Source organism: Acinonyx jubatus, chromosome B3, assembly GCF_027475565.1.
Source record: "Acinonyx jubatus isolate Ajub_Pintada_27869175 chromosome B3, VMU_Ajub_asm_v1.0, whole genome shotgun sequence".
Lineage (NCBI taxonomy): Eukaryota > Metazoa > Chordata > Mammalia > Carnivora > Felidae > Acinonyx > Acinonyx jubatus.
Genome location: NC_069386.1, coordinates 69,679,583 through 69,704,502, shown reverse-complemented (window position 1 = coordinate 69,704,502; position 24,920 = coordinate 69,679,583). Strand labels below are relative to the sequence as shown.

At 36.4% G+C, this 24,920-nt stretch overlaps 1 protein-coding gene and 1 pseudogene across 1 annotated transcript; both read left to right on the top strand.

Annotated features, from left to right (window-relative positions):
- Nucleotides 1–12,591: 12,591 nt before the first annotated feature.
- LOC106969840 (olfactory receptor 11H6-like) lies at nucleotides 12,592–13,530 on the top strand. Its single transcript, XM_015066371.2, has one exon. The coding sequence runs from the start codon at nucleotides 12,592–12,594 to the stop codon at nucleotides 13,528–13,530; it is 939 nt and encodes a 312-aa protein (XP_014921857.2).
- A 3,089-nt stretch (nucleotides 13,531–16,619) lies between these two features.
- Nucleotides 16,620–23,498, top strand: LOC106969839 (olfactory receptor 11H2-like; annotated as a pseudogene).
- Nucleotides 23,499–24,920: the final 1,422 nt, after the last annotated feature.

The window sequence follows — 24,920 nt, the reverse complement described above, 5'->3', positions numbered from 1 at the left end:
TGTTACCCTGTTTCTACCAGTGCCTGCCTGAGTCTCTGTTTCCCAGTTATCTTTGCAGCATACAGGACAACTGATTCAATGTGCTATGTCCAAGGACTCACTTAAGTAAATAGCTGGATTCTGTTCCTTGTACTCTGGAGGAAATAAACTGTCAAGTCTGGCCTTCTGTTTCTTGGAATAACGTATTGCTCATATTCACTGGCCTCAGAGACATCACGGGTTTTAAAGTGATTTGCAAAGTCACATTTTCTTATTGATCTGAATTTACTGAATCTTGGAGTGGGAGAGACTTTAGGGATTCTCTAGTCTCTCTTCCTACCAGCAGTAAGAACCCCTTTCTTCTGCTTTCTTGCTGGTTGGTCATCTAGCTTCTGTTGGAATAATCCATGACAAATAGCTGCAGAATAGCTTTCAGTTTTAGAGATTGTAATAAACTTCCTTGTTCTCTCTTATGTTCCTGAGTCACGTTCCCATCTTGATGTGCCATCTTGGTCTCACTTCTGCCTCAGGGAAGGAGGGTTAACATTATGTGCCCATCCTACACACACACTCTGTTAAGATTTTGACCATGCATTATCCTTCTTGGTCTTTCAACAACTACAGAAGTAGTAACTGGGCCACAAGAAGACAGTAAGTGGTGGTGCTGGGCAGATTGTATTCTTTCATTACATTATGCTGATGCTCAGAATAAGTTTACACAGCAGTATTTAGAATATCTGAGGAAGGGACTCATGTCTTCTTTGAATCTTCTCTATTTATACTAAGCACTCTTGGTTTCTTTAAATTTGATGTAATTTCTAGGGTGCTCACCATCCTCGCTGCCTTTTTTGATTGTTCATACCTTTCAGAAGATATGATCTTACTGAAACCAAACAGAGTGTCCTTTGTGCTGTGTGACTGACACAGAGCACAGTGTGCCGTGATCTCTTTTGTTCTAGACTCATGCAGACTTAGGTTGACGTTAGCTTTTTTGGGCAGTAATTTTATATTTTAGACTTTTATTGAATTTTCATTTTACCAAAGTCCTTAGAGTTCATTCACAAGAACTTCTTTAAAGCCAGATTGGCCCCACCTGATGCTTGTGTCATTGAGTTTTCTAAGCAAGGGAGGTTAATTACTGAATTTCACTAAGTGTTTCAGTCAATTAAGATCTTAAGACTATCAAATACTAGCTTTCTTTTCTATTTTTATTGCCTAGAATTTGATACAATTTCTTTTGTTTCACCTATGTCTGATTAAAATATTATATACAACATGAGAAAGTCCTTTTTTTACTTAAAACTTTTTCTAGCTTAACATCTATTATCAACAATTGTTGATAGATGGCTAAGCTAAAAATAGATAAATAGTACAAAGGTGGTGAAAATGACATTGTATCTCTGGAAGACATTCTGGCATATATAATTGGATGGTTTATGAAAAGTTTTTAGAAGGAAAGTTTAGACTTTTTTGTTTTTGTTTTTGTTTTTGTTTTTTTATTTTATTTTTTTTAAATTTACATCCAAGTTAGCATATAGTGCAACAATGATTTCAGGAGTAGATTCCTTAATGCCCCTTACCCATTTAGCCCATCCCCCCTCCCACAACCCCTCCAGTAACCCTCTGTTTGTTGTCCATATTTAAGAGTTTCATGTTTTGTCCCCCTCCTTGTTTTTATATTATTTTTGCTTCCCTTCCCTTATGTTCATCTGTTTTGTATCTTAAAGTCCTCATATGAGTGAAGTCATATATTTGTCTTTCTCTGACTAATTTTGCTTTGCATAATACCCTCTAGTTCCATCTACATAGTTGCAAATGGCAAGATTTCACAAATTTTAGACTTTAAACTGGTACCCTCATTCACTTTCAGTTGTTTAAAATTTTTCTTTCATTCTCCAGAATCTTCTAAATACAGTAATAGTGGTTTTGAAATCACACCTGTAAATTCTTTCTGCATCCTGGGATATAATTTGTCTAGGTCTGAGAAATTAAGCTTATTAATAGTGACTGAATGCTGTTTCACTTAATTTTCCTGTCAATTCTCTTCTATACATGTGTTCTCCATTCTTTGGAAAGAAGATCATTTTTTGGAGCTGACCATATTTTAATTTAATTTAGATTGATGGGTGCCATGCCTTTCTCCAGAGGACAGGAGATGGCCCAGGCTTTTTTTTTTTTTTTTAAATCTCGTAAACCTTGCAAGCAAGGAGACCCTCTCATTACAGTGCTATCAGCTTGTGTTGGAAGTTGTGTTCTCATTGAGGTCTTAATCCAGTGAAAAGCTCACTCAATTCCTCAGAGAAACCCATGCTTTCTTTATAATCACTTTATTTTACCGGTCTCTCTGTAGTCGTTTCTGTCTCTTTCTTTCTCTCACTCCATTGATTACTTTATTTTTCCTTTCCATAGAGTTACTTCTAAGATGACAGTATGACTTGGGATTTCTGACTCTGGAAAATTTAAGAACTGGCTGTAATACTACCCATCTTCTTATAGTTATTTACTTGTATAAGTAAATAATAGTACTTCATACCATTTTCAGTAAACTATTTTTGTTTTTCATTTTTTTAGTAAAATATTTTTAAATAACAGAATCAACTTCTTGACTGCTGTCCATCACGAACTTTAGTTCATTTTCTATTCGCTGTTACTTTGCTACTACTTATCGAACATTTATGTGCTATGGTACAGGCCTTTCAAGCTTATTTTCTAAACTTCTTTTGACTTTATAGCTGATCCCTAACCTAAATGATTTCAGTAACACAACAAAATTTTACTAAGTGCCTACTAAATTCTTGTATAATTTTCTATGCAAGGGCTGTTTTGGGAAGTGTCTTTATATTCCTGCATGGTGAAATGTCTTAAAAATTAGAAATATTTTTTTCAATAAAAGGGACATTTAAAGAAGTGAAAATGAAATTTCAGTATACGTTGTGGAAGTTAACTTCCCACCACTCTAGATGAAGGCTGGTAATTTAAGCTGAAAAAGATCATTTTTCTTTTGCTTTTCACGTTAGCGTAGGTGAATAACCATGATACCAGTGTTGGTGAAGGTGCAATGCAATGACATTCAGAAGAACTTGTGGAGGGAATATAAACTTGTACATTTTTTTTCTGACAGGCAATTTGGAAGCGCTAGAGCTTTAAAAACCTGTGTGCCTATTAAATAAAAATCAGGGATGTGGAAAAAATTACTAATAAGTAAGTTCATTGTAGCAGTGCCCAAAAATTTCTGGGGCTCATGTTAAAATACAGCCTCTGACTCAAACGAAAAAGATGTGGCTCGAGATTCTAAATTTTTAATGTGGAGAATTTGAATCACTATGCTGTATACCTGAGACTAATGTAACATTGTGTAACTAATGTAACATGAGGTAACTAGTATCAACTATACACAAATGAAAAAGAGGTTTTAAAAAAGCAATAGGGTAATGTTGATTCTTTGAGTAGTAAAGGTTTGTAAAGTTCTTTCCAGAGTTCTTTGTATAGCAAGGGTTTATGTAGTTCTTTATATACATTTCTGTAAAGAAAGTAAAAAATACAAAGGAATAGAAAAATTCCTGTGAAGAAATAAAACTTAACAGTGGTAACTTTTTCAAGGTCAAATGATAGGTTACATAATTGTTTTCCTTTATACATATCTATATTTCTTAACTTTTTATGAGTAATATGTATCACTTTATAATCTGAAAGATAATTATTATAAAATATTGTTTTTGAAGGTACCTACTCTTCTGGACCTTCTACCTTCTCTGAGCACTTTTTATGACCTTTGTTATTCCTGAAATGTGCTAGGGAGTCCACAATTTGTGTCATGTTTGACTTACCATGTAGGATGTCGTCTCCCCTTCACTTGCTGCTTGGATTTAAAGCCACTCAGGTCAGCCACTGTGCCAGGGTTGAGGAGAAAGGGAAGGTTCCCAACAGGGCATCCTGAGGTTACATTTTACTTTTGGGTCACCTATATCATTTCATAAACCTAGGGCAGGGATAAGAAGTTAAATTAAAAAAATTGAGTGCAACATTGTGAGAAATGATAACCTTCAGCTTCTGGAGAGGATTTGTACTGTTACTTCTCTCTCATTAGAAAGAGTCATATTTTATCTTCAGTCTACTTTTCTTCCCTAAAAGCAACAGAAAGGAAATTGATATTAGTTTCCATTCTGGGTTTTACTTTTCTTCAATAAACTTTATGGAGAATGCTGTCGTTTAGAATAAGGTCACAAATACTGTGATGATAGTAGAACAGAGTAAATGAAGGCAATATAATTATCTTTTATTTTTCTTTTGCCTTTCCAGTTGACAACTTTTGAAAGTAATGGTTTCATATTCAACTAGAAATGTAGTTTCTCAAACTCAGATTTCCACACTCAAAATATAACACATATTTTTCTCTGTCCCCCAATCATGCAGTATAGGCACCAGCCCTTTGTTGAAGGAATTGATTCAAGAACTGATTGAGAATAGGAAACAGAGTCTGCAGATAAGCCTTAACCTGGATCTGAGTGCTATCCCTTGAGCTTTCAATTTCAGTGCATTTGGGGAAATTTTTTTTTTGAAGTTGGAAAAAATGAGTATTTTTCCCCTCCCATCAGTGATGAGAATGAAAACTTGGCTTCTCCACTTGTCCCGTGAAACTATTGCTGGGCCAAAGCCAGCTTCCCTAAAGGGATTCTTTGCTGAGATTCCCTCAGCTGGATGAACATTACCCCAAGGATCCATGTTTTGATGATTCTTTTTCCAAACGTCTGATATTCCTTTTCTCATATTGGACCAGTGAGTCTACTCCATCTGTTTGCACTGTCCATTTGACATGAGTTCTGAGCCTCTTTCTCAGATTAAAGGGACACCTATTTCGATTATTCATTTTTAAATTCATTACCTGAATCCAAAAGTCATTCCAAGCCTGTACCTTCCCATTTCCTTTGCCATCAAATATTAGCAGTTGATATTTATTGAAAGCTTCCTTTGTGCAAGGCAGTAAAATGAGTAACTTTTTTGAATAAGTTCATTTAACTCCCATAAGAATCCAACATGTTAAATGTTGCCATTGTTTTTATTTTACAGTAAAGTCATTAAAGTTTAGGTTAATTAATTTGTTCAAGGTTTTTCATCTAATAAATGGGAATGCCAATATCTGAATTTAGTTGTCTCTGAGAACAGAGCCTGAGTTTTTAAATACTAACCTATTTACCCTGCATCATCACTTGGGAGGGAAGGAAAACAATGCTTACTGATAACTCATTTCATGCCAGGCAATGTGACAAAATCTTATAAAAATGTAATTTTATTTAATCTTTGCAACACTCTGTTGCAATTTTAAAAAATTCTGACTACTAAAGTAATATGTGTTTAAATAAAAATTTGGAAGATTCAGAAGAGTTTAAAGAGCTATAAAATTACTAATAATTTTATCAAGTAGACATAAATTCAGATAAAAATTTGGCATATTTCCTCTGCTCTGTTTTGTTCTAAAATTTTTTCTTTATACATATGAGGTCATATAGCATTTATAATTAGTATCCTGCTTATATAAGCATTTTAAAAATGTAATTAAAACTCTTAAATGCTACATAATAGTGAGTGTTATTTTTATAACATTTCCTGAGTGTATTTAGGCTATTTTGAATTTTCCAATCTTAAAATAATGCAATAAAAATCTTTGGGTTTTAATGTTTGCTTAGAGTTTTAGAATATTTCCCTGGAATAGATTGTTTCAAAGAAAATTATGTCAAAATTATATATATAGTTTTTAAAAGATATATATAATTTGGGGTGCCTGGGTGTCTCAGTGTTTAAGTGTCTGAGTCTTGCTTTTGGCTCAGGTCATGATCTCAGGGTTTGGTTTGTGGGTTCAGCCCTGTGTAGGGCTCCACGCTCTCTGCCCTTCCCCTTCTCCCTTGCCATGTGTGCTTGTGCACTTTCTTTCTCAAAAGAAATACATTTTAAAAAAGGATTTATATAATTTAATGCTCACAACACATATTGCCAAATCACCTTCCAAAATATATTCTCAAAAGATGTGTTGATGAGGATGCCATCTTCTGGAATCCTTATTGGATATGGATGGTATTAAAAAAATTATCTCTATATTGATTGAAGAAAAACATTCATGTCTCATTTTTATAGTTGCATTTTTTTTGGCTTCTAATTTTGTCATTTTTATCCAGTTTTATTGAGATATAATTAACATACAACACTGTATAAGCTTATGATATACAGCATAATGATTTGATTTACATATATTGTGAAATGATTACCACAGTAAGTTTAGTTACCATCCATCATCTCATATAGATACAAAAATAAGAAAAAAATTCTTTTGTTATGTGAACTCTTAGGATTTACTCTCTTAATAACTTTTATATATATTATAGGACAGTGTTAAATATAGTTATTATATTGTACATTTCATCCCTACTATTTATCTTTTAACTGGAAATTTGTACGTTTTGACCACCTTTATCCAATTTCCTCTTCACCTATTCCCTGCCTCTGATAATCACAAATCTGATCACATATTCTGAGTTTTTTTTTTTAAGATTGTACCTATAAGTAAGATTATGCAGTATTTGTCTTTATCTGACTTATTTCACTTAGCATAATGCCCTCAAAGCCCATCCATTCTGTTGCAAATGGCAGGGTTCCCTGCTTTTAAATAGTTGAGTAATACTCCATTGTATATATATGCCACAACTACTTTATCCATTTATCCAATGATGGACACTTAGTTTGTTTCTATGTTTTGGCTATTGTAAATAATGCTGCTTTGAACAGGGTTGTGCCGTTATCTCTTCAATATAGTGTTTTTGTTTCCTTCAGCTATATTCCCAGAAGTGGAATTCCTGAATCATATGATAGTTCTATTTTTAATTTTTTGAGGAACCTCCATACTGTTTTCCACACTGGCTGTACCAATATACAGTCACATTAACCATGCTCAAAGGTTCCCTTTTCTCCAAATCCTTGCCAGGATTTGCTATCTCTTGTCTTTTTGATGATAGCCATCCTTACAGGTGTGAGGTGATATCTATCCCATTGTATTTCAGATCTGCATTTTCCTAATGATGAGTAATGTTGAGCATCTTTTTATGTGTCTGTTGGCCTTCTGTATGTCTTCTTCTTTTTTTTTTTTAAATGAATCTGTATGTCTTCTTTGGAAAAAATCTCTATCCTGGTCTGTTCCTTTTCTTTCTTTCTTTCTTTCTTTCTTTCTTTCTTTCTTTCTTTCTTTCTTTCTTTCTTTTGCTGTGGAGTTGTATAAATTCTTTATATATATTGGCTATTAACCACTTATCAGATACATGGTTTGCGAACATTTTTTTCTCATTCTATAGTTTGTCTTTTCATTATGTTGGTTATTTCTTTTACTGTGAAGAAGACTTTTAATTTGATATAGTCCCACTTGTTGGTTTTTTGTTTTGTTGCTTGTGCTTTGTGTGTTTATTAAAAAAGTCATTGCCAAGATATATGTCAAAGGGCTTCTTTATTTTTTTTAAGGAATTTTATGGTTTCATATCTTACAGTTACGTCTTTAACTCATTTCAAGTTAATTTTTGTGAGTTGTGTAAGATAGAGGTCTAATTTTATTCTTTTATATGTGAATATCCAGTTTTCCCAGCACTATTTATTGAAGAGACTGTCTTTTCTCCAATGAGTATTCTTGACCCCCTTGTCAAATATAGTTAACCATAAATGCATGGGTTCATTTCTGGGCTCCTGAGTTGTTCCATTGGTCTATGCACCTGTTTTTGTGGCAATACCATACTATCGTTATTACTATAGTTTTGTAAATTCGTTTGATATAAGAAGATTTTGATACCTCTAGATTTGTTTTTATTTCTCAAGATTGCTTTGGAGTCTTCTGTGTTTTATTTTTTTAATAATTAAAACATTTTTTCTTAATGTTTATTTTTGAGAGAGAGACACAGAGAGAGAGAGAGAGACAGAGACAGAGACAGGGACAGACAGATGATAGGAAGCAGGCTCTGTGCTGACAGCTCAGAGCCTGATGGGACTCAGACCCTCATACTGTGAGATCATGACCTGACCTGAAGTTGAACACCTAACTGATTGAGCCACTCAGTCTCCCATTTCTGTGGTTCCATATAAGTTTTATGATTGTTTTTTCTCAGTCTGTGAAAAATACGATTGGAATTTTGATAGGAATCTTATTGAATTTGTAGATTGCTTTGGGTAGTATGGACATTTTAACAATATTAATACTTCTAATCCATGAACTTAGAATATCTTTCCATTTACTTGTATCTGCTTTAATTTCTTTCATTAATGTCTTAGACATCAATCTTTATCACAAAGCCTAAAATACTGGAAATAGCTATGGTATCATTTATTTCACTCTGAAAATCGACAACCAGTTGAGTCACCGAAAGGTCAAGAAAAGGAAGAAAGGAGGGGCACCTGCTATGGAATACATTGCTTGTGTCTTTGTATCTTATCTGTTGTGATAATAATTTAAAATGCCATTTTGTGAGTGTAAGAGGAAATTGATCTGACCAAATTGTATCTGTTCTTATCTGACTCAGTGGTTCTTAGAGAAGCTTCCACAGTGGATAGAGTGAAGCTTTTTAGGTTCTAAATGTTCCTCAAGAAGTCTAAGAAGACAGCAGGTATATACTTCCAGCAAGTCAGAGATTGTGCATCCAAGTTGCCTCCTTCTCATGACCTACAAAAAAAAAAAAAAAAAAATTGTGCCCTAGAGGGCAATTAGGACATCTCCCAGTGTTCCTTTTGGGTGGGTCCTCAGGATAAAGCAAACAAACTGAAGTGAGGAGAGACAAAGAGATACCCTTCCCTTAAATAATAATCCTATCAGAGCCAGAAGTAGTTGAATGCTAGAAACTGATACTTTCCCCTGCAGGTGGGACCCTTGGATTTCACTGGAGGTTAGACATATCTCACTAGAGTGAGTGTTAATGAATCCCTATTTTATTTTATCTTCCACACAATGGATGACTAATATATATGTGCTAAATGAATGAATAGATAGATGTCTTTAGGAAGTCACTTAATTGAGAATTTCACCAGATGATATATCACCTATGCAAAGTGGCCAGATGGGCTGGGCACCATGAGTTTTCTCTTTGATAGAATTCCTGTGAAAATGAACATTACTCTCTGTAAAATTCCTCACATACAAGAAAACAAATCCTGGTGAAATTTTTCACATGTTTCAAGCTTAAGGGTCTTATTGCCTCTTAAAAATTTCTAAACCAAGTTTTAGTCATTTGTATTATGAAAAACTCAGCCTTCTTTGACAGGTCTCATAATTTTATTATCTCCTCTGATCATATAATTATCTACCTTGTAACAGAGCTTCAGTATGGTAACTTTCTCCACAATCACTCCAAATTGCTTCCCACTCTCTCCAAATCACCTTGCTGTTTTTTTTTCTTATAATCACAATCACCTCAGGGTGATCAGGGTCTTTTGTATTATATAGTGTTCTGTCCTGCTTATTGTTTGCTTTGCTTAAAACATGCTCATCCAGGTGGATGCTGAAAAAGATGCTGAGATGGGACAGGGTGGTGGGAGGGTGTTCCATGTTACTAGTTCCTATTCGTCTTAGGTCAGAGTGAGAGGGGAGACCACAGGCGATGCAGTATCCTGTAGCAGGCAGAGGAGGGGACAGACCTCCTGACATTACTATTTGATCAAACTCTCTCTGTGCTTCTTTACCTAGCAATCTATTTGGGTTATATTGATCATGGACTTTGGGATCATACAAACCTGGGTTCAAGTCTTGTCTCTTTGATTTATTACCCTTTGACACAGGAAACTATTGAATATTTCTAAAATCTTGAAGTTTTTCTCTGGATAAAAAAAAAAAAAAGTTTTATCAGTCCAGACCTAGGGACACAATTTCACTTCTGCCCTCCCAGCTTTCACGTATGTAAGTCAGTAGATGAGAGAGTTGTGCCTGGACTCATAAGTTTAATTAAAATGGATTTTTCCCCCCAAGAAGAATTTTCCTAATAATCGTTCATTTCGGGAAACCCACGAAAATCTGTAACAAAATCTGTAGTTGAAGTGCTGTGTGAAAGGCCCTGAAAGCAGAATATAAGCCAACAAGTTGGAATCAGAGAAAGGAAAATTGTATAGAATAATGTCAAAAGGGGCTCAATTCAAGAAGTAAGGAGTAATTAAAGTGATTGCAATGATCAAATTGGGCTTCTTTGGGCCATTCTGTAATGAAGGTATAATGTTTTTATCGAGAGATTTATTCTGAGGTCCAAATGCAATTTTAGAACATGTTTTCAAATGTTAGTGGCATGGAGTGCATTAATCTCATATCATTCCTAAGATTGAATATGCAAAAGGAGAAGAATGTGTATGAAAGCTGAATATTCTTTTTCTTTTTAGGTTCAAACAAATACTTTTTAGGAAGAACCAGCTCATATTTTGTTTATGGTAATAAATAAATAAAATGGCAATAAAATGAGCCCTTCCACACTGAACATTTACTTTATGGTAAGCACTGTGTTAGGTGCTTCATGAACATGATTATATTTTGTTAACAGTAGGTACTATTACCCTGATTTTGCAGATAAAGAAATTGAAACTCAGAGAAAGAGAAAGTCACTTGTCACAGGTCATAAATCTTATATTAAAAAGGGCTAGGATTTCAGTTAAGTCTTTCTGAATTCTGACTCTTTATTTTCCTTTAAAACTAAAAAAAAAACCATTTCTAATTATGGTAAAACTGACACCTCATTATTTTTTTTTAAGTTTAGCTAATTTTTTAAAAAACATAATTTATTGTCAAATTGGTTTCCATACAACACCCAGTGTTCATCCCAACAAGTGCCCTCCTCAATGGCCATCACTCACTTTCCCCTCTCCCCTTGGGTAAATTCCTAGCAGTGCTATTGCTGGGTCATAGAGCAGTTCTATTTTTAATTTTTTGAGGAACCTCCCCACTGTTTTCTAGAGCAGCTGCACCAGTTTGCATGACACCTCATTCTTAAACACTTTGACTTTCTACTTAGAAAACATTAAGGTGTCAAGCTTTTTGTTTTTTCACTAAGCTCTATATATTTAAAATGAAAATTGAGGGAAAATGATATAAAATACATAGAAAATAAAAATGGGTGGAAAACCTGTTTCAACTAAAAAGTAAAGTATGTGATATCATTTTAAAAAATAGTAAACTGGCAAATTTTGCAAAGGGACTGAAATACTATATAGCTAACATGAATAAAAGGGATTCCACATTGGATAATTTGAATCAAATTAAAATAATTTAATTGTTTTTAAAGTACATGATACATTCCTAAGTTAGACTGGGAATTGCTGAATTATCATTCAGTTATTTATGAACCCTCTTTTATCTTACATACTGTGCTTCTAAGTCACTAGTCTAAGCTCTATATTTTACTTTCATTGCTCTCCATTCAAATCTTCTAAAACAATCTTCCCTGAATTCAAACTTCTCTGGCACCCATATGGTAAAATAGTAGTTCTCAAAAGCCGAGCATTGTTTTTGTCACACTAGAACCATCTGGGGATGCAAGTCTTTAATGGAAAGTAATTAATGAATTAATGTATTCATTTATGGATGTGTATTTTTATTGTGATGTACCAAGCTTCTATAATAATGTAGATAAATAGGGAGAATTTATGGATCTTGTGATGTTGATTGAAATGATATGTTGGCAATAAAATATTTCAGTGCAGTTTGAGGGCATAAATTCCTTCCTAAAGCTTATTAGCTATACTTGAGTTAAATAAAGTGAGCAGTTGAAGTGTACAGGCTAAAATTGGAAGAAAAAGCTCTAGAGAAAACATTTAAAGTAAAGTAATATTTAAAGTAACAATACTGCTAGGAATTTACCCAAGGGATACAGGAGTACTGATGCATAGGGGCACTTGTACCCCAATGTTTATAGCAGCACTCTCAACAATAGCCAAATTGTGGAAAGAGCCTAAATGTCCATCAACTGATGAATGGATAAAGAAATTGTGGTTTATATACACAATGGAATACTACGTGGCAATGAGAAAGAATGAAATATGGCCTTTTGTAGCAATGTGGATGGAACTGGAGAGTGTGATGCTAAGTGAAGTAAGCCATACAGAGAAAGACAGATACCATATGGTTTCACTCTTATGTGGATCTTGAGAAACTAACAGAAACCCATGGGGGAGGGGAAGGAAAAAAAAAAGAGGTTAGAGTGGGAGAGAGCCAAAGCATAAGAGACTGTTAAAAACTGAGAACAAACTGAGGGTTGATGGGGGGTGGGAGGGAGGGGAGGGTGGGTGATGGGTATTGAGGAGGGCACCTTTTGGGATGAGCACTGGGTGTTGTATGGAAACCAATTTGACAATAAATTTCATATATTGAAAAAATAAATAAATAAATAATAAAAAAAATAAAGTAACATTACCAGTGGTGTTTTTTCTATTTGTCTTATAACAGAGCTATTTTGATACAAATTCTTCATGTTGACTAAATATTAATATTCCATTTTTTCTCTACTTAAAATACTGCCTGGTTCTGATGAGAAGTTGAGGTATGGAGGGCTGAATAAAATAGGAGATTCTTATTATGCAGTTCTGATTACATCTGTGCACATTCTAGGTTGGAAAGAAATGTATGTTTTGCCTAACAATAATGTCACTGCTGTCATTCATGAATTCAGCCTCCTGGGTTTCTCTTGTAGTCAAGAAATAGAAGTTCTCCTTTTTGTTTTGTTCTCTGTCATCTACATCTTGACCTTGTTGGGCAACAGTGCTATTATCTGTGCTGTGTGGTGGAACCAGCAACTCCACACCCCTATGTATACTTTATTGGCCAACTTCTCTTTCCTGGAGATCTGCTACATCAGTTCCAATGTACTCAACATGTTGCTCAACTTCCTTTCCAAGACCAAGACCATCTCTTATAATGGCTGCATCTTACAGTTCTACATCTTCCTCTCTCTTTGTGCTACAGAACTCTTCTTTCTGGCCCTCATGGCATTAGATAGGTATGTTGCCATCTGCCACCCACTGCACTATTCTACCATAATGACTGGGAAAGTCTGTGGAACCCTTGTGTCTGCTTGCTGGGTGGGTGGCTTTCTCTGGTTGGTGACCCCAGCCATACTTATCTCCCAAGTTCCATTTTGTGGTTCAAATGTCATTGACCACTACCTGTGTGATCTTGGGGCAATGCTGGCCATATCATGTTTACCTGTCCCCAAGACAACTCTGACTTGTAGCATTTTCAGTGCTGTGATAACATTCATCACTTTGTTCTATATCCTTGTGTCCTACACACTGGTCCTTCGAGCTGTGGTTCAGGTTCCCAAAGGTTCAGGTAGGAAAAAAGCCTTCTCCACGTGTGCCTCCCACCTGATAGTGGTGTCCCTATTTTATGGCTCAGTCATGGTGATGTATGTAAGCCCAGGGGCAGCCAATCAGCCTGGTATGCAGAAGTTCTTGACCATGTTATACTCAATTGCAACTCCACTTTTAAACCCTCTGATCTACAGCCTCAGGAATAAGGAGATGAAAGTTGCCCTGAGGAAAGTTATGTGTAAAGTTTAGAAATAATTCCTGAATGGGAGATGGCATAGTGCAATAAATTCCTTTTAAGTTCTGTTATAAAGAATATAGAAAAATTATACTTAAAAGTAGGAAAAGGAGCTAGATCTAGAATGTGTCCACATGAGAATTCCTTAAAATTCCTAGCTTGTCTGCATTCTGTATTGATTGACTATGGTCAAGTTACTCAAATTGTTATTTGAGTATCTGTTATTTGAGTTATCTGTTTTTCCAATTTTAACTGGAGATGACCTTAATAATCATATCTATATTATAGAATGTTTGAGATTAAATGACTTACTACATGGAATCATTTAAAATAGTGCCTGGCTCTCAATAAATATTATATGATATGATAATATATTATTATTAATAACAATTATATCCAAATTTATTATCATTAGCTATCATTGTCAAGTAAGAGCTTCAGCAGTTTCTTTTGTCAAACTGTGAAATGATAATCATATTATATTTATATAAAGAAAAAAGAGTGTATTTTTAAGGAAAAAAAAGTTTTGTTTCTTGAAGGAGGTCTATATAAATACAAACCAAAACAAGAATAATTTTTGCTGCACTTCCTCCCCACATTTCTTTGTGTTATGAAGATGATGACAATGATTTGTTGGACAAAGATTGATGAAGACTGTGTTCTGGTTCCACCTCAGTGAATCAAAGCCTTCATTCCCCAATTTTTTAAAAGGACACTTTGGAGGTTTTATGTGGATCAAATGATCAATCACGTATAAAAGTATTTGTAAAATGCAAAGTACAGTCAAAAGATGAAAGCAGTCAAATGTCCATCTACAGATGAATGGATCAACAAAATGTGATATATACAAACACTGTAATATTATTCAGCCTTATAAAAAGAAGGGATATTCTGGGGCGCCTGGGTGGCTTAGTCGGTTAAGCGTCTGACTTCAGCTAAGGTCATGATTTCAAGGTTCATGAGTTTGAGCCCTGTGTTGGGCTCTGTGCTGACAGCTCAGAGTCTGGAGCCTGCTTCAAATTCTGTGTCTCCCTCTCTCTCTGCCCCTCCCCCACCTGTGCTCTGATTTCTCTCTCTAAAAAATAAAACGTTAAAAAAAAGAAAGAAAATTCTGAAACATGGATGCACCAGCTTCTCACAAAATGACAAAGACTGTATAATCTCACTTTTTTAAGGTTCCTAGAGCAGTCAAATTCATAGAGATAGGAAGTAGAATGGTGGTTGCCAGGGGCTGGGGAAGGGGGATGGAGAATAATTGTTTAATGGGTACACATTTCCTGTTTTGGAAGATGAAGAATTCTGGAGACCAGTGGTGGTAATGGTTGCTCAACAATGTGAACATGCTTAATGCCACTGAACTGTGCACTTAAAATATTAAGATTTGTTAAATGTCATGTGATATATACTTTACCACAATTAAAAATAATTTTGAAATGTAAAGCGCATTACCAATGTCAGTTTTGTTTTTGTTTTTGTTTTTTTTTTGATTGTTATAATGTTAGCATTTTCATTATATTCTTTTCCAGCAACACCTGCTGCTGCAGTCTTGTCTGTGTGTGCATTTTCTTTCCATCTTGTGATGTTGCTGTCACAGCTTTTTCTCAGTAATTGCAACTACAGAGAGGATAGGATTTTTTCCCTTCAGGTCACGAATATTTCTCCACTCCCCAACTCTATCATTGCTCTGCCCCCCAAGGTGCCTGCCCCTTTGGTTTGCTCTTTGAGGACACAGAGAGTGGTCTCAAGGAGGCAGCCCCCCCCCCCCCCCCAAGGGCAGACTTTTACCTTAGGGAGTTTCTTCTACCCTAGTGCTCATGATTGTTAGAAACTGCATTATCACCAGGGATAAAATTAAAGAAAGGAATAATTTTGGTTCTGGCCTGAGGTGTGCAAACCCTTGGCACATGAAGAAATTTGCTCTGAGGCTTCTCAGTGTTGCCAAGTCTTTAGATCACATAGCAGAGCCTCTCCTGAGGCTCTGAAGTACCTCCTAGCTGAGCTGACTGGCTTCTGCCTGGTGTCAAATTCCTCCCCTACTGTGAGCCAGAGTTGTGATGTGCCTGACCTCAAGGAGGAAGACAGCTCATCCTCTGTATGCTTTTCTTTTTTTTCAAGTTTTTATTTAAATTCTAGTTATTTAACATATAGTATAATATTGGTTTCAGGAGTAGAATTTAGTGATTCATCACTTACATATAACACCCAGTGCTCATCACAAGTGCCCTCCTGAGTACCCAAAACCCATTAGCCCATCCCTCACCCACCTCCCTCCATCAACCCTCAGTTTGTTCTCTATGATTAAGAGTCTCTTGTGGTTTGTTTGCCTCTCTTTTTCCTCCTTCCCCTATGTTCATCTGTTTTGTTTCTTAAATTCCACATATGAATGAAATAATATGGTATCTGTCTTTCTCTCTCTGTCTAGCACTGCACACCTCAGGTGGACTTGATCTTACATACCCATCCCAGAAATAGATGTGCGACACATGCAAGCAACATGTATAATGTAAAATTTTCTACCACACAAAAAGTGAAAAGAAACAGTGAAATTAATTTTAATGACCCATTTGTTCAATATAAAAATGTTTTAACTTGTAATCAATATAAAATTATTAACCAGATATTTTGTATTAGTTTTTTGTATACTAAGTCTTGAGAATGGGGCTGAATTTCATACTTACAGTACATCTCAATATGGACCAGTCATATTTTGAGTGCCAGTAGCCACAGCTAGCTAGTGGTTACCATAATGGACAGTGCTGTTCTGTGGCTTCTTATGTTCTCCTTTGTAATGAGAGTGGGTGTGGATGGGGTGGATTATGGTTAGTTGATTGGGAGCTTTCAGTAAGAAACCTCAGATAAATGACTTCTTGTCTTTTCTTTATTCTGTCTCCGTTCCTCTTTGTCCTCTTCCTCTAAAGGGAGATTGAACTTTACAACATAGCTTTTAGAGAGGGAAGGAGGGATAAAAACCTGGAAGCAGCAAAAGAGACAAGGAAGACTTTCTTTGTTACTAGTGGAGTGAGATCATAGCCATTTTGGGAGAAGGCAATGTACTGATGCTGTCTTCACATCAGACAGTGTAGAAAGGTTGATGGGGAGGGAGATGAGGGTAACTTTACCAGGAGACGGTAGAGCTTTGCTGCTTCTCCTTAGTCTTGCTGATGGTGGTGTGGAGGCCAGAGGATGTGTGGTCTTACACATGGAACTCTGGGGGCCTACAAAGTCTTCCAAGCAGCACACTTGGTATTGGAAAAACACGGATACATATGATAGGGTCCTTGTTCTTGAGGAATTCTTGACTTATGTGGGCATAGATGTGTTAATTCCAATGAAAAATGCTAAGAGAGAGGAATGCATAGTGTGCCAGAGGAACATAGAAGAGTGTTGGACTAAGTATAGGTTAGGAAAGTGTAGGTGGGAAGTGTCAAAGAAGAGTTCACAGAGAACCTGATAAATCATCTGAATCTTGAATGACAAGCTGGAAGTTCTTTGGATAGAAGGGAGGGAGGAAGGTGAATGATGACATTACAAGCAGAAGGAGTATTGCTGAGTTTAGAATGAATGGGGGCGTCCTGAAAGGAGATGAACTTAGGGAGGCAGGAACTTAGAGACACTAAAGAGGTTGAACTTGATCCTGTAGCAGAGAAGGAAATATTTAAGAATTGAAAGCAAAAGAATGATATAATCAGACATGCATTTTTGAAAATTTGGCATCTTTGTTTAGATTCTGTGTCACTGAGTGCCACAGTATAGCTCCATCTTTCATCAAACATAGTGTTTGATGTTTGCTTAATCCAATTAACTTGAAGGAGAAGATGAATTCAAATTAATGGTATTGACTCAATCTTTTGAGAATTTCACAATTCCTCTTGAAAACAGAGCTGACATCTCAGAGTCTTACAGTCAAGGTGGGAAATCTCTGTTTTATATTAACATTGTCAGAGTTTAAGGTTAGTAGTTTGAAGTTGCAGTTGGGAAGGTGTTCAATTAAAATCATATTTCATTCCTAATTGAACATGCCCAAATGGAAATTCTGAGCCTTTCATTCACCATAGACTCTAAACAGTGGAAAGATCTCTGGGCTTTGACCACATATTTGACTTGCCATCTGAGAACCATTTAAAAAGGAAGGATAACAATGATAATAACAACAGCAACTCCTTTACGTTACCTCAAGCCCTATGTTTTGTAGCATATTTCCATGGAGGCTTTTTGCTCTTGCATATTGAAGTTATGACAAAGTCTGTGTTAAGTGTTTTACAGCTGTTATGAGCCAGCAGAAACTACTCTTTAAAAATTTTTTAAAAAAATATTTATTTACGAGAAAGAGAGGGAGAGAGAGATTGTGAGCTGGGGAGGGGCAGAGAGAGAGGGAGACACAGAACCTGAAGCAGGCTCCAGGCTCCGAGCTGTCAGCACAGAGCCCGACGCAGGGCTTGAACTCACAAACTGTGAGATCATGACCTGAGAGCCGAAGTCAGATGCTCAACCAACTGAGCCACCCAGGTGCCCTGAAACTACTCTTTGTAAAGAGGTTAAAAAGCTATGTTTTATAATATGGGAACCTATCTTAAGAGATTAGAATATAACAATTCTTGGGGTGCCTGTGTGGCTCACTTGGTTAAGTGTCTGACTTCGGCTCAGGTTATGACCTCAGTGTTCATGGGTTCAACCCCTGCATTGGGCTCTGTGCTGACAGCTCAGAGCCTGGAGCCTGCTTCAGATTCTGTGTCTCCCTCTTTCTCTGCCCCTCCCCTGCTTGCACTCTTTCTCTCTCAAAACTAAATTCCGAAATATAAAAAAAATTAAAAAAAATTCTCCAACAAATGTATGATGTGTAAGATTTGTGAGAGTTCTAAGAGTAATAACCTGGTTTAGTAACAGATCTAGTGAGTTCTGAAGAATACTACATCCCTTGTATGTGCTATTAAAATAGCAAGAGAGCTAGGTTGGTTTTATAATGGTGTGTGGGCAGTTAATACAGTTTCCCAGGTTTTTGTTTAGTGTGGTGATTAGCTTTGTGTTCTTGAGGATGTACATTGTAGGTTTGAAGGGTAGATATTGGGTCACCTTGGATGAAAAAAGTCTTAAGGATATGTTCCATATTCTTTCAGTTGATATTGACATACATCATCATAATGGAGGTATAAAATAGTGTTGCTATATTCATTTATAATGCCCAGTTTGCAGAACTAGGCCAGCAGCACAGTATGAAAAGCTAGGTCTTGCTGCTAAGGACAGAGAGAAAAGTAATAGTGCTGAAGAAAGCTCTGAAATGTCTTTGGAGGGAAATGTGGCTACACTGACCTAAATCTAAAATGCTCTCACTTTATGACTCACAATTTTTATTTCTCAGAATTTATCCTTCATAAACATTGTTTTTTAATTTGTGCCATTTTAGAATTAGAAAATTGAAGGGAATAAGCCCACAAATATATACATTTTAATATAGTCAACCACAGATTGTTTTCTTCATATATTTATCAAAAAGTAAATATTTAATTCAATTAGTCACATTATTCTCCAAACAACCTTATTTTTTAGTGGATCAAATATGAAAAGTTTTGGGGCACCTGCGTGGCTCAGTTGGTTACGTGTCCGGCTCTTGATTTTGGCTCAGGTCAGGATCTTACCGTTGTGAAATCAAGCCCTGCATGGAGCTCTGCACTGTCAGCGTTCATATTCTCTCTCTCTCTGTCTCTGTCATGCTCTCTCTCAAAATAAATTAAGCTTAAAAAATTGTAAAAACAAATATGAAACGTGTTCACTGGTTACTTAAAATCCAGATGGGTGTTCCTGATTGACAGATGATTGTTTTTCAAATGATGATTCTGGAATTCAAGGTATTTTCCATCCTTGCCTTCATCATCTTCAAAACTTAGCTTCCTAGGTCAACATGCTTAATTATATCCAAGATCATCAAGGATGATGCCTGGATAAAGCTTCAAGTGTTACACATCAATTTTAAATACATTCTACTAACTAGAACTCAGTTACATGAGCATACATATCTCCAAGGAAGCCTTAAAAAATATATTATTGACTTGAAGAAGAGGAAATGAATTTGTCTCTGTCAGTGTCTTAACTTCTTAGTTGACCAACATCCATCCTATGTGATCTACATGTAGGGATAAGCAGTTTGAAAAGTATCGAGATGCTGTAGATGTTTAATAGGCTCATTCAGGATATAGTGGACACTTTAAACTGTCATTTGGACAACAGGAACGGGAGACTCTAGGTCTAACAAAGCTTGAAAGTAATGACATGAAAGCATCTGATGTCAAACAAATTTTTTAGCTAAGAAGTAATTTATTAAGGGGGTGCCTAGGTGGCTCAGTTGGTTAAGCATTTGACTCTTGATTTCTGCCTGGATCATGATCTCACAGTTCCTAAATTCAAACCCTGCGTTGGGCTCTGCACTGACAGCATGGAGCCTGCTTGGGATTCTCTGTTACTCCCAGCCCCTCTCCTGCTCATACACGCTCTCTTGTGCTCTGGCTCTCAAAAATAAACAAAAATTAAAAAAAAAAGTAGTTTCTTAAGGTTAGGAGAGGAAACTCTGGGAGGAATAATACTATGTTAGCTTGGAATATATGTGTATATGTGCATATGTGTGTGTATTTGTGAGTGCACCTATGAATGTGTGCACATTCGTGTAGTTTTCAGCTTCGATATGATAATCACTGAGGGTGAAACATGCTCAAGTCTGTATGATGCACGTTAATTGCCTCCATTGCTCCTGGGGTTGAGGTCTCCAGAGACAGGCTTCAGAGTCTGGAAAGGATAACTAATGGGGAATGGAAAGATTTGTGTCTTGTTTTATTCTCTGAGTAAAACCTGAAAGGGATCTTTGTAAAGAAAGGAACCAAAAAGCATCCTACCAAGGAGCTGACATCTCTGACTTCTGGGCTGCACTGGGATAAGTAGGTCTGGGCACATGGAACAATAACTTCTTTCCTGTGTCTCAACGTCCATTTTGTTTTATCTATTGATAAGAAAATGGAGCAAAATTTTCATGATTATTTTCCTTTGCAAACACCATTCCTCTTATACAAACCATATTAGACATGGGATTAAAGAAATGTTTTCATTAAGTTATCATTCTGTCTTTGCAGGTCACCTTCAAAAGAACTGTTCTTTGAGGGTAGGAGGTTTTTCTAAGTTTCTAGTTTCTTTTTCTTTTCTTTTTATATGGAAATAGTTCATTTTTTTACCTTTTTAAAAATGTTTCAAGGTTTTATTTAAATTCTAGTTAGTTAACATATGGTATAATATTGGTTTTAGAAGTAGAATTTAGTGATTCATCACTTACACATAACATCCAGTGCTCATCACAAGTGCCCTCCTCAGTACCCATCACCCATTTAGCCCATTCCCCACCCACCTCCCTCCACCAACCCTCAGTCTGTTCTTTATTATTAAGAGTTTTTTATAGTTTGCCTCTCTCTCTCTTTTTTCTTTCCCCTCTATTCATGTGTTGAAAAGGACTGTATTCTTAGCCAACAGGAAAAGGGATCAATTTTACTTTAAAACACTGGCAACAATTTAGATGACTCTCTTGTTTACTGTTCTCTTTCACATGAGTGACAACATAGCAGATCAACACCCATTATGTGTGGCTTGTAGGAGAGGAAAACTTTGTAAGTGGAAGCTAATTTATTTAATGAGGTATAATACTCAGATTCAAAGGAGTCAAAAGAAAACAGGGGACTGGGGAATGAAGTCGGCTCAGAGAGAGACCCAAAGGTGAGGAAAGGCAAGGAAAGGAACACTTGTCTTCAGCGTGTTGACGTGTGGGAACAGAAGGAGCCAGGATGTTCAGAGTGGCTCTCTCCTGTGAGGCATCCCAGGTGAGAGGACAATCAGAAGAGATCTAAAGAGTATTACTGTGGCAAATGGAACGTGAGGTCTCTTTTCTGTGTCTTCTCAGCTCCTGAGGAGCATTTCATTACCTGTACTGATTTTAAAGCCTAGGGGGTTAGGTGTCTACCATTGCATGTCTCTTGAATCCATTCCTGGTTTCTTTTTGCTTATACATTACCCTAAGTCAGGCTCTTCAGGCTTTTTCTTTGGGCTACTGAAACTGCTTTCTAATAGTTTACTGCAAATTCATTACCCTCTAATTGTCTTGCAAATGTAGCTTCCATAAACCTTTGATCCTTGTGTTCTTGTACTAGTCTAGCTCCAATTGTTTTCCATTGACTAGCAAATGAAGCCTGAATTAGACTGGCAGTGAGTGAGTCCTCTGCCATGTGGGCCAATCTGTGAAAATTGTATCCCACTGTTCCTTAACAAGTACTCTAATTTTCACTCTTTTGGGCTTTTCTCTAAACACAACGTCTTATAGCCAAATCTTTTCACATTATCATTAGTATATGCTATTAATGTTCTGCCTCTGTCACTGACCTTTTGCTAAAGCCTTTCCTTATTTTTTCCACCTGAGTATAATCATGTCTCATGATGAGAAAATATTTTGTTCTGATTTGTCATATGCTGTTACAGTATCAGTGGCAGCACCATGATATAGGTGAAGGGATGTATGGGGTTCCCTACGAATTTCCCCAAAATAAACATAGTCTCAGTAGAAACAATTTCCTTTCAATGCAAATGTGATTCCAAGGTCAATCTCCTCAGATCTCTTCCAATCAGATTTAAGCTCTTAAACTCCTTTTATGTAGAAATTCTGGAGCCATGAATGTATTGTTTGAAGTTGCTTTGAACAAAATATATTTGACATAAGTTACAAAAGAGCAGGGACTCTGCATTTTTATTCATCACTTTTTTGCTATCTCCCAGAACAGTGCCTGGCAATAATATGTACATAATAAATGTTTATTGAATAAATGAGAGAGGGAAGGAGATGAAAAGGAAAGAACTCCCCCTTCCAAAGGGAAGTTAGTAATATCACAAGCCTGAATTGAGGAAAACAAGCATGTATCTCTTCACCAGGACAAAGAAAGAAGAAAAAGAGTGTTAATATTTCTGTGGTTCTTACAGTCTTCTGTCACTTCCACAGGTCACACTAATAAGGACTGTGGAGACTACTAACATCTCTGGGTCTGTGAGTGAGTTCATCCTCCTGGGCTTCCCATGCCGCAGGGAGATCCAGATCCTCCTCTTTGTCATCTTCTCCCTCATCTACCTTCTGACTCTCATGGGGAACACATCCATCATCTGTGCCATGTGGTCAAGCCGGAAACTCCACACACCCATGTACATCCTCCTGGCCAACTTCTCCTTCCTGGAGATCTGCTATGTCAGTTCTGATGTGCCCAAAATGTTGGCCAACATCATCTCCCAGACTAAGAGTATCTCCTATGCTGGCTGCCTGCTCCAGTTCTACTTCTTTTCCATGTGTGCCGCTGAGGGCTTATTTCTGTCAGTGATGTCTTTTGATTGATTACTTGCCATTTGTAGACCTTTCCGCTATCCTACCATAATGACCCACCGCCTATGCACTCAGTGGTCTTCTGCTGGGTAGGGGCTTTCTCTGGTTACTGACTCCTTTGACTCTAATATCTCAGGTGCCTTTCTGTGGTCCAAACACCACTGACCATTTTCTCTGTGATCTTGCACTTTTGCTGGCATTGTCCTGTGCTCCAGTATGTGAAATTACTCAAATCTGTGGTATCAATAGCTCTCTCATCATCTTTCTCACTTTCCTGTACATGGCACTTAGTTCTGTGTCTTGAGTGTGGTGTTATAGGTGCCCCCAGGCTCAGGAAGGCATAAGGCTTTCTTTACTTGTGCCTCCCACCTTGCTGTGGTATGTCTGTTCTATGGTTCAGTCATGGTGATGTACATTAGCCCAGGTTCTGGGGACTATCCTGGGATGCAGAAATTTGTGACCTTGTTCTATGCTTTCGCAACCCCACTCTTTAATCCCTTGATTTACAACTTCTGGAACAAAGATATGAAAGAGGCACTCAAGAAAATTCTGAATGTGTTATTATGGGAAATCTCTAAAGGATTAAAAAGTTGAATTTAGTATACGGCAAGTCTAGGAGGATGGAAGGTAACAAAAATGAGATTATGGTTTTTTCCCTTCATTTTATTTTATTTTAATCTAGTGGGAGGATGATTTTTAAAAATTCACTAGACTCATGATTTAAGTCTTAGGAAGTTATTATTCTTATGTTGCAGTTACCTTAGATACAGTTAGTTTGAAATACAACTTGGTAAGATTTTCATGTATTCCTCTATAATTGAGTTTTTTAGTTTCTTTTGGTTTTAATTAAATACTACTTGATGTCTTTTAACATTTTCAAATTCTGCTTTCATCAGAGCCAGTTGTTCTTTTCAGAAAATAACAAATGTTGAATGTATTGTAATCACACACATAATTAACCAGTTTTTTTAAAAAAACCCTCAATATCGGGGACAATTTTAAACTTTCTTAAAAAAAAAGGTTTCATTAATTTTTGGGAGAGTGCAAGTGTGGGAGGGGAAGAGAGAGAGAGAGTGACAGAGGATCTGAAGCAGGCTCTGCACTGACAGCACTGAGCCCAATGTGGGGCTTGATCTCATGAACCATGAGATCATGACCTGAGCTGAAGTCAGATGCTCAACCAACTGAGCCACCCAGGTGCCCCTCAGCAACAGTTTTAAAGCACTACTTTTACATATTCCATAATTCTCAGTATAGTTTTGGGCACCAACAAGCATCCTCAGTAAGATTATATTGACTTGCTTGACTCCCACATTTTGCCAGTGCTTTCATTTTAGGAGGTAGGTCTAATGGATATATATTTTTTTCATGAAAGTCCACTCCTAATTCAAATGTCTGATCCTAAATTTGATAACCTCCTTTTAAATTAGCCCTAGCTATACTTATTTGTCAATGGCTCCACTGATCTATAACCTGAACCTAAAATCTTAACCTTCATAAATCCCTTACCTTTTCATTCCCAATCTTAATGTCATTAAGTTCTGTGGCATCTTCCCTGTGATCCTTTGTTGTCCTCCTTCATTTTTGTCTAGGTTCTAGCACTCCATGCCTTTAAAGGCATAACTTAAACTTCTTTTCCATCAGTCCTTACACTTATCTCCTTTCTACTTATACAAACTTTGGAGACAAATCCCAAATTCTTCTGTTCTGTTTTGTTTGGTGGTTTTATGTCATCATAAATTTGTTCAAACCAGAAGAATATACAACACCAAGAGTGAACCCTAATGTAGACTATGGACACTGGGTGATGATTCTATGTCAATGTATGTTCATCAGTTGTAACAAATATACCACTCTGGTGGGGGGTGTTGATAACGGGGGAGGTTATGTATGTGTGCAGTTAGGGGGCATATGGGAAATCACTGTGAACCTCAAACAACTCTAAAAAATAAAATTTCAAATAAAGAAATATATATAAATAAATATATATACATACACATATATAGTTACATTTAT

Bases quoted from the DNA above. Each gene is read 5' to 3' on its own strand.
- LOC106969840 (XM_015066371.2), top strand. From the start codon at position 12,592: ATGTATGTTTTGCCTAACAATAATGTCACTGCTGTCATTCATGAATTC.